Below are 10,144 nucleotides of genomic sequence, written 5' to 3'. Positions count from 1 at the left end.
TATGCGGAGCGGATTGCCCGGAGCAGCGCCCACGCGGCATTTCCTGCGCAGAGAGCGGAGAGCCCGGCCCGAGTCCCTGAGGGGATCCGCGGGATATCCCAGCCCAGCTACCGCCACCCTGGAAAAGGGAATATGCTGAAATCTGCCTTTCCAGCCAGATTTCAGCAAGAAGAAGCATAGATAACGTGAATAAATGGAAAGAGAAGAGGCTGGGGATGATTCCATGGAGCAGCAGGACAGCCTCAGTCAAAATTCCTCAGGAACGGGCTTCCTGGAGGCCAAAACACCACACAAATAATTAAACCTCAGCAAGGCTGGAGGGGCAGGACAGCAATTTATTTCACGACATCTAAATGTCTCTCCTCGCTTACTAGCTCTTCTGCACAGTCTGGTGACATTAAAAGGCATTTCCCCCTCTCATTTACCAAGTTTATATACAAAAAAGAGATTTAAAAAGAAATCTGAGGCCACGGACTTCCAGTGCCCACAGAGACTCAAAGTTAAGGGAGCTCTATCACAAGCATTAAGTTTTTGGACCAGCTGCCCTGCTGCAACCTCCAGCTCTGCAATAGTGCAGGACAAAAAAAAACCCCATTTCTGCATTAAAGAAAAGTATATTTTGTCCTACTTTATCATAATATGAAAAAACCACATGTAAACCTGAAGTATTTAAACCCTATCCTAAGCATTGTATTGTGTTCTAGCCCCAGTCAAGGGCAGGATGCTGCCCAAGGGATTGAATGAATTTGTAACATGAGCTAAAAACTTTAAACCTGTATCTGTGTCCCTTCTCTCACGCACATCTTAAAAGGAAACTTTTACACTCACACTTGGCATGAAAATACATTGAACTATTTCTATAGTTTAAGTTAAAACAGGGACAAAACCAAACAGAGACAGGAAAGAACACTCAGTGTCCCAATACATGGATGAATGCTTAGGCCACAAGTTTAAAGAGAGAAAAAAAAGAGATAATACAAACAGTATTTTTTTAAAAAAGGCTAACAACAGAGAGACAACACATATTACTTAATCTGAATTTGAAATAGTGAAATTCAGACACAGCTCAATCCCTGCAGATACTATTTTGACTTGTGCACACAGAACGTCAAAGACAACAAGCAACTTTGGTAAATATCCTGAGAAGTTTCAAAGAACCCTGTGTGATTGGCATGTTCATCTGTTCCCTAATAAAACAGCAAATCCAAGGAGAGATGAGAGCGCAGGGAGTGATGAGGATCCTTAAACTGTTCTCCAAAAGATGCTGTGTCTTAGCACCCTCCTCCTGTCTGCTGCTGGTACACTTCGATCGTGTCGTTGTGTTCCATCTCCAGCTGTGGGAGTAACACAGGAATTATTTTAACATCTTAAAAACATAGAAATGATAAGTAATACAGAAAACTTGAAAAACACATGATGACAAAAGCACGTGGCTCTCTGCTCTGAATCAGCATTTCAGGAATAACTTTAATTAACTAAGACATGAAACACTTTCCATCAGTCATCCTGCACAAATTTGTTGGAACATGCTAAACTCACAGCAACTATTTCAGGATCATTTTGATTTCAAGCCCCTTTGATCACCACTCAGACACCTGAATATCTGTGTAGCAATTTGCAGTAAGAGTGTTTTTCATACCTGTGCAGGTGTGTCTGCTTCTTTAATGGGCTTTCCATCAAACAGGAACATAATGTACCTCATTGACAAGCCCTGCAAGTTCAAAGTTACAGATGAGAAACCACACTTGATTTCTGAATGCAGACACTTGTTCATGGATTTACTGTCAGAACATATGACAACAAAATTAACACTCAAAAGTCAAGGGGGATGACAGAAGATAGATTCAGGTTAGGTATTGAGAAGAAATTCTTCCCTGTGAGGGTGGCAAGGCCCTGGCACAGGGTGCCTAGAGCAGCTGTGGCTGCCCCTGGATCCCTGGAAGTGTCCAAGGCCAGGCTGGATGGGGCTTGGAGCAACCTGGGATAGTGGAAGGTGTCTCTGCCCATGGATGGGCTTTAAATTCCCTCCTAACCCCAAACCATTCAGTGATTCTCTGGTTAAGATTTCACCATCAGGACACTGAGCACATTTGTCTTGCTGTCTACATTGAGGAAGGTCAAATGCTGGTAACTTTACATTGCCCTTAAAACCTGAGTTACCACACTACTGAATCCTGTTCTGACAGAGTTTGATCACATGAGGAAGTCTTTATTCCCTGCATCAGGGACTGAGGACCTTGCTCTGCCCTCTAAAATCCATGTGATTCACACTTGTGTCACACACAGGAATGCCAGAACTCCTGTACCTCTCCAAAACCCCAGATGTGTCAGGGTGCAGCAGGCACAGAGCAGGGCAGAGTGTAAAGTTTGAATAAGCAAAGAAAGGATCCTGCAAGTAACAAAGGACAAACAAAATCTGACTCTGTTTCCAAAGCCATTCACATGCCCACCCTTTGCTCTGTGTAAAATTGGGAGCTCCAGGCTCAGGAACTGAGCTGCGGGATTCATTCTTCTGTTCAGTTCAGGATGGCACTAAGGAATAGCCTGTGACACCTGTGGGACACAGGTCACGACTGTGCAATAGGAGCAGGAGACACAGGAGGGGAGAAGAAAACAGTGCATGAGGAAGCTGTGGCATAGAAGAATTAATTTTGTGCCGTTTTCCAAACAGAAAATGCACTCAAAGTTGATGAAGTTTTTGAAGATGAGGGTTAGTGCATTGTTTATGAGTCAGGATCAGAACTGGAGGAATTTTTGTAACTGTGTCATGGGACATTAGGGAGCATCTGAAGAGGAAGAGGCAGTTTCCATTCAGCATCCCAGCTCCTCATTCTCCCACACACCTGGACACCCTCAGCCTGCCCACAAGCATGTTCCACAATGCGGGCAGAGAAGCAGCGAGGGTTCCACCAACACGGGGACGCTTCCCCGGGGTATCGGAGCCCTTTGGGTCCGTGGGAGTCCGCACGGAGCCCGGGGCCGTGCGCTCGCCTACCTGTCGGAAGCAGTACGCCTGCATGAGCTTGCTCAGCGGAGTGTGCCGCTTGATTCTGAACTGCACCACGGAGCCGTCCTGCCCGGCAACTTTCAGTTCGATGTGCTCGTTCTCCGTTTTCGCACCCTCCTGGACGGAAAACTGCAGTATGCGGCGGGCTCAGAGCCCCGCTCGGGCCGGACAGCCCCCGCCACATCCCGCGGCGCCTCAGCCGCTCCTGCTGCCCCCGGCCGGGACACCTCGGCGGCCTCGCGCCGCGGGCGAGGCGGAGCCGCACCACAGTCCCGCCCCTCCGGGACGAGGAGAGGCGGCCGCTCCTCGCTCTCTCCCTGCTGCCCGCTCCTCCCCTCCCGCCGGCTCCTCCCGTCCCGCCTTCCAGCCGCTCCCGTCCCGCCGGCTCCTCCGGCTGCACTCCCCGCCTCACCGGGGGCTTCTCCTCCGACATGGCGGGCGGCAGCGGGGGGATTGCGCTGGGGGCGCGGCCAACGGCCAAGGAGCGTGGCGGGGCCGCGTGCAGGCGCGTCCCCGATGAGCCGCAAGGGGGCGCTGTGCTCCGGAGCGGGGAGCGGCATGAGGGGAGCGCCCGGGACGCCCCAAAACATCCTCGGGACACCCCGAAACAGCCCCGGGACACCCTCAGAACACCCCGAAACAGCCTCTGGACACTCCAAAACAGCCCGTGGACACCCCCGGGAGCGCACCTTCCCGGTCGCACGGCAGCTCCTGTGTGAGGGGAAACAGGGGACGAGAAGCCTTCCATCAAAGCACCCAATGTCTCCAGTCCGGCCCAGACCGGTGCAGGCGTGTTCAGATCCCCCTTAAGGGGAGGAGAGGCAAGTTTGCCTCGATCCACAACTGAGGAAAGAATTAGATTCTAAACATACCCGAAAGCGAGATTAAAACACAAACGAGGTTAAATGTTGGGATCCAAAGCGATATTTCAACCTTTATTTTTTTCATAAAGAAAAGTGGGGATAGCCAAGAATACTTAAGTGAAGCAGAGGGGAGGTGTTACCACCATGGGTCCAGCGCTGCCTCACAGAGTGCAATGGGTCTTTAGCTTCTGAATTCCATCTGACAGCTGCCAGTGGAGACAGCTGGACCAGCACTGTGGGAGGGCACGAGCAGACAGCAAAGACTCCCACACTTTGTAGATTTAGCAGCCGCAGTTTCTGTGGCACTTGCTTATTTGAGAGTGGCAATGTCATGTCCACCTCAAAGCAACAGCACGCCCGTGGGCAGGTTCATGTTTGCTCCCTTGAAGCTGGTCGTTGGAATCCAGCTGAAATTTGCCTGATGTATCAAAAAGTTTATTGCTTGATTTTCTCATATATAAAGCTTTGCTGCTTGGTCGCCTGATGTATCAACTACAAGTTCTCTTCCTGACTTCAAACAGGGTTTATTTTCCAAAATAAAGCAGGAATTAAGCTTTTTGCTAGAGGCAGAGAAAAACTTTAATTTTCAAACTTGAATCTTCGAAGAGGCAATGAAGAAAAATATCATTTACTTTTTACTCATTCACTACACAGGGCCGGGTGAGAGCAGGGCGGGAGTTTGGTGCTGACGGAGCTGCCCCTGAATGGAGGGGCAGAAAGGGATCCGGGCTTCTTCAGAGGAAACCCCCTAAATATGAGATCCATCCCAGCCAAGTCCATTTCCTCCCGCAGGCAGTGCCCTTGAGCCGGTGGCCAAGGCTGCCTCCTCCAGCCCTAGGGGTGTTGTGGGGCCAGGAGAGAGGAGGAGGATCTGCCCCAAACCTCAGCCTCTGTCCTCACCCCGGCCGTGAGGAAAGCGGATGCTAGTCCCTTCAGAATATGCTGAGTCTTAAAGGATTTTCCCTTTTCCATTCCCTTTCCCGGATATATCCCCTTAGAGATGAGCAAAGCGGCACATAATCAAGCAAGAATGGCCCCTGTTGGGGTCTTAGGAGCTGGATTTTTTTGTTTTTCTCTCGAGGAATTTTCCCCAATACGTGTTGCCAGGATACAGTAATGACTGGATACTTAAGAGAGACGAAAGAAGTTGTCAGCTCAGGGGAAGAGTGCACCTGGCTAAGTTCTCTCTACCTGAGGTTTCCCGTGGAGGGCAGAGATACCTCGAGATTTGGACTGGGGAAACGGCGTTGGGTCCGGCCTGTCTTTACTGCGCTCAATATTCGGAGGGGAGAGAGCTGCAGTCGCTGTGGGGAGAATTCATCGCCACTGTGGGCTTCTGCCTTCTGCTGCCTTTCTTCTACCGTGAGTGGAGCTCTGCTGTTGCATTGGGACCCTATTAACACCCTACCTCACTAAAGAAGGGGCTTTTCACCATCTGCTCGGCTGCCTCAGGGGAAAACCCTGGGATGCCGAGCCCACCTTTCCCTGTCGCCGCCGCTTCTTCAGCACTGCTCCGAGCATTCCCTGCATTATAGCTCTTCGTTCTCTGCCTGCCGAGACGCCCTGTGGTTCCCACTACAGCTGTGGAGTTTGATAAATCTCATTTACCACCATGGATTGTAAAGCAAGCCTTCCTTCCGTCCCTACCCGTCACGGTAGAGCCACCATTAATTACCGCGCACTCCCCGAGCTGGCACCGGAGCGCCCCCTGCAGGCGCGGGGCAATCACAGCACCCGCCCTGCCCTGCCCGCCGGGAGCCAGCAGCGCCCCTGCCGGCCGTGCCCGGAACTGCAGCGCAGGGGGAAGTACCCCACGGCCGAGAGAGGCTGACACTGCTTCTGTTTGGGGCTGCTGTAGTTATTGCTGTTTGTTTCCCTTATTAATGTTTGTTTGACTTGTTATGCATTCGTGGCATTCACCCTAATCATTGTGTGTACTTGTATTAACTGTTATAGTTGTTGCAGCACTTTGGGTGGGGAAAATGAAGTATTGGGACTTGCCTAAAAGAGACAGTCTCTGTAAAAGGGTGTACTTGATAAATAACACAGAGACTAGAAATTTTCAGTTGCCTTGAAGTTACTGAATAGAGCTTTAAGGCTAACTAGCGAAAAAGATTAAAGGTGTGCATAAAGGAGGTATGTAGCTGGGACCAGTGAAGAAAAAGATAGAGGACTACAGAGGAGTTTTTTTTGCAAATTACATAACAAAAAACAATAGTGCATCCCCAAAGAAAAAGTTCAAAAAAGGTATATTGAGTAATATTGAAGCATTCAGTGAATATCACCACCAGACCCCCCCCTTTAGATGACCTCCAGGACCAAAAAAGGACTTCCAGTAAAAGGCGAATGCATCAAATTAGTTCTAGGGAAATGGTGTTTGCGTATTAGCTGGGAGGTACATTGTAATGAATATGTATGATCAGGATGGAATAAATACCCTGTTGTGAACTTTCACCACACACATCAGATTAAAGGAGATACACTTCTGTGTGTCCAGCGCTAATAAAGAATGCTGCTTTCTAACACTTCAAATTGAATTAAAAAAAGTTTATTTCAGAGCGAACATCCTAACAAACATCCGAACATCCTAACAAACATCCTAACAAACATCCTAACATCCTAATATCCTAATATCCTAATATCCTAATCTCCTAATATCCTAATCTCCTAATATCAATATCCTACTCTATCCCCAAGTTTCTAAAACTATATGCTTTCCCTCCCACAGCTCCCACTCTCCTAGTCTTGAAGTAATGTGCAAACAACAGGCAGAAGAAATCAGACGAGGCCCTTCTCATCATCCTGGTTTTCAGTTCGGACGGGCCATGGACGATCCACATCAAATCAGATCACACGAGGTTGCGGTACTGGTTGTCCCCTGCGGCCATAGCTTGAATTCCCCTCGGTGGCCGCTGTCCCAGCCCGTTTCTTCGCAGGTCATCCAGCTCTCTCCGGGGACGCTGGCGGGGCACAGGGCTCGGGGCCCTGTCCCCATCGGCCAGTCTGCGGCGCCGGCCGCCTCCGGGAGCCGCATCCTCCTGCGCCTCCTGCTGCTGCCGCTGGCGCCAGCGCACCACGAAGGGATGGAGGCGGCGGCGGGGCCGGCGCGGGGCCAGCCCGGCCCGGCTCTCCTGGCCCTGCAGCACGCGGATGCCCCCGATGGGCCCTTGGCAGGTCGGGCAGGTGGCGGCGGCGTCGGGCCCGGCCTGGGACTGGATGCAGGCGTGGCAGAACACGTGTCCGCAGGGCTCCACGGCAGCAGCGGGGCTCTGCAGGAAATCCACGCAGATGCGGCACACCCGCACGGCTCGGGGCGCGGGGGGCTCCTCCCTGACCTCTGCCATTGCTGCTCCCGGGCTCGATTGCTCTCAGCCGCTGGCAGGACTCGAAGGCTTGGCTTCCACTGGGGGCACTCGGAGGCTCCTCAACCTCTCGTGGGACTCAGAGGCTCCTCAGTCACTGAGAACACTCAGAGGCTCCTCAGTCACTGGCAGCACTTGTAGGCTCCTCAGTCACTGGGAGCACTCAGGTTCCTCGGTCACTGGCAGGACTCAGAGGTTCCTCAGTCACTGGAAGGACTTGGAGGTTCCTCTTCACTCACTGGCAGGACTCAGATGGTTGTCTTCACTCACTGGAGTAATTCAGAGGTTCCTCGGTCACTGGCAGGACTCAGAGGCTCCTCACTCACTGGAGTAACTTGGAGGTTCCTTGGTCACTGGAAGGACTCAGAGGCTCCTCACTCACTGGAGTAACTTGGAGGTTCCTCGGTCACTGGCAGGACTCGAAGGCTCCTCGGACACTGAAGTAACTCGAAGGTTCCTTGGTCACTGGAGTAACTCGAAGGCTCCTTGGTCACTGGAGTAACTCGAAGGCTCCTCGGTCACTGGAGTAACTCAAAGGCTCCTCGGTCACTGGCAGGACTCGAAGGCTCCTCGGTCACTGAAGTAACTCGAAGGTTCCTTGGTCACTGGAGTAACTCGAAGGCTCCTCGGTCACTGGAGTAACTCGAAGGCTCCTCGGTCACTGGAGTAACTCAGAGGTTCCTCGGTCACTGGAGTAACTCAGAGGTTCCTCGGTCACTGGAGTAACTCGAAGGTTCCTCGGTCACTGGAGTAACTCAGAGGTTCCTCACTCACTGGAGTAACTTGGAGGCTCCTTGGTCACTGGCAGCACTTGGAGGTTCCTCCTCAGTAACGGCAGACTTGGAGGTTCCTCACTCACTGGCAGGACTTGGAGGCTCCTCAGCCACTGGCAGCACTCAGGTTCCTCGGTCACTGACAGCACACAGAAGATGCCCACACGCTGGTAGCACAGAGGCTCCTCAGATGCTGGCAGCACTTGGAAGCTCCTCAGCTGCTCTGGGTCACAGCCTGAGTGTGCTGGCACTACCCAACGCTGGTGGTTATAGTTACGCAGGTGGTGTCACAATGACCATGAGTGACATGGCCTGACATCACAGGGCACTGAGGGACACACCCAGGAGCTCCTCCATCCACAGAGACAGATCCTGTGGCACACAGCCCACCTGGCAGTGGGCTGCACACCTCAGTGTGTGCCCAGATCCCTTCCAGGCGGTCCCTGCTGGTTTCCATGCCATGTGCTGGGGCCTGGGGCTGAACCTCCCCAGGGAGAGGACTCTGCTCAGCCCCTGGTTGAACTTCAGGAGGTTCCATCAGCCCATTTCTCCAGCCTGTTGAGAACTGTGGGACCACAAGACCTGTTGAGGTCCTTATGGGTGCACAAGTCACCCACTGGCATCTCAGCAGCTCCTCCCATTGCAGGAAATCCAGCAAACTTGCTGAGGGTGCCCTGGGCCCCGTTATTCAGGCCACTATCAAGAAGGAAGAGGAGCAGTCCCAGTACTGATGCCTGGGCTACACGGATGATGATCAGCCTCTATCTCAGCTTCATGCTGCTGATCAACACCCTCAAAATAAAAACGAGTATCAGCAGTTAAAATCACTTCCTCACAGGGCAGAGTTTATTTGCAAAGTTCTGCCTCTCCCAAGCCTCCTGCTTTCTCCAAACTCATGAGAAATATCTGGCTGATAATTTATAAGCCCGAGTGAGCATTTTCCCCTTCAAATACAGCAGCTCTGGAATACAGCGTAGGATCTGTTGAGTCTTTTGCCTGTTCCACCACTTTTCCTGAAATATATCTGGTATTTTCCTGAAAATACCATTGTAGCACTACACACTGACACCACCTCTTGGAATCATTTTGTGCCCTTTGCAAAGAGACTGGGGTTGTTTGGCACAGACTCTCCAGCACCAGGCACCTCCAGGGCCCTGTTTCTACCAGAGGATTTTGACCTGAGTGGTCTGCTGCCACCATAGCCCCGCTGTGGATGGAATGGAAGAGGCTGTGATGACAGCAGGCCACCCCAGCACAGTTACCCACCTGCAGCTGGGCAGCCTGTGCTCACGGCTCAGTCTGTCCCTGGGGTTTCACCTCCCAGAGTGTTGGCTGTTTGTCCCACCTTTCCTATCACATGGCTGGAATTGGCCTAGTGCCACCTTTTTGTGGCTTTATGTGCAGGGCTGTGGGACTCTCCTTGGGCTCAAAGCCAAGCTCTCTGTTAGATCTCATTAACCCCTTCTTTCCAAGTTCCCTTGTGCATCCTCCTGGTACCCACTGCAGGTGGTGGGGCACTGTCCCACTCCTCAGCTGTGGTGTCCCCATCACCATCTGCTTCCCCATCCCACTCAGGACAGCTTTCCATCATGGCAGCCTTGCAAAGGACCAGTTTCCTCATGAAATGTCCTTTTAGCTGCCAGGCTCCACTCTCAGTTACACTCCCAGACCTGAGTGGCACCTTGGCCACCCAAGAACACAGCTTCACCTCCCCACCATGGCCCAGCCAAGCCAAAGGGTTCACCAGCTTTTCAGTGCCTCAGCCACATGATCCCTGCACACAGCAACCTTCACAGGAGGAATTAGAAACATCAGGAGTAGCTCCATGCCAGGCTATGTGAGGCAGCCCCTGGAAGGAGGATGCTGGAGCTCAGGATGAGAACAGAGGACACAATGCCTCTGTCCAGGGACACTGGGTGCTGCCCTGGCAGCATGGCATGGCCTCTGCTTGTCCCCAGGGCATGGCCACATTCCATCCACCATACATCCTGGCTCCCAGCAGGTCTCTCTGCTGCCCTGGCTCAGCAGAGGAGGACAGAGCCAGTCCTGTGGGGTTTCATGAACAGGAACTTACTTGCAGGGGTCCCCCATCCCTGATAGGTTTGGACACATCACCCCTTAGTGCTGGGAGCAGGGCCA

The 10,144-nt window shown here is 52.1% G+C and overlaps 1 protein-coding gene across 2 annotated transcripts; it reads right to left on the bottom strand.

Annotated features, from left to right (window-relative positions):
* Nucleotides 1-23: 23 nt before the first annotated feature.
* LOC102066672 (small ubiquitin-related modifier 3) lies at nucleotides 24-3,517 on the bottom strand. 2 transcript variants are annotated; one of them, XM_074546897.1, is made up of 4 exons: nucleotides 3,420-3,517; nucleotides 2,996-3,136; nucleotides 1,640-1,711; nucleotides 24-1,334 (listed from the first exon to the last, which is right to left on the bottom strand). In XM_074546897.1, exons 1-4 carry the CDS (start codon nucleotides 3,438-3,440, stop codon nucleotides 1,272-1,274), a joined length of 297 nt encoding a protein of 98 aa, XP_074402998.1. In that variant the 5' UTR covers nucleotides 3,441-3,517; the 3' UTR covers nucleotides 24-1,271. The 2 variants fall into 2 exon arrangements, with proteins under 2 accessions (XP_074402998.1, XP_074402999.1); XM_074546898.1 differs by having other exon boundaries at nucleotides 2,996-3,124; nucleotides 3,420-3,496.
* Between the last annotated feature and the right edge of the window lie 6,627 nt (nucleotides 3,518-10,144).

Source organism: Zonotrichia albicollis, chromosome 9 (assembly GCF_047830755.1).
Source record: "Zonotrichia albicollis isolate bZonAlb1 chromosome 9, bZonAlb1.hap1, whole genome shotgun sequence".
Taxonomy (NCBI): domain Eukaryota; kingdom Metazoa; phylum Chordata; class Aves; order Passeriformes; family Passerellidae; genus Zonotrichia; species Zonotrichia albicollis.
The sequence above is the reverse complement of the archived record's forward strand: the minus strand, read 5'-3'. Positions and strand labels throughout refer to the sequence as shown.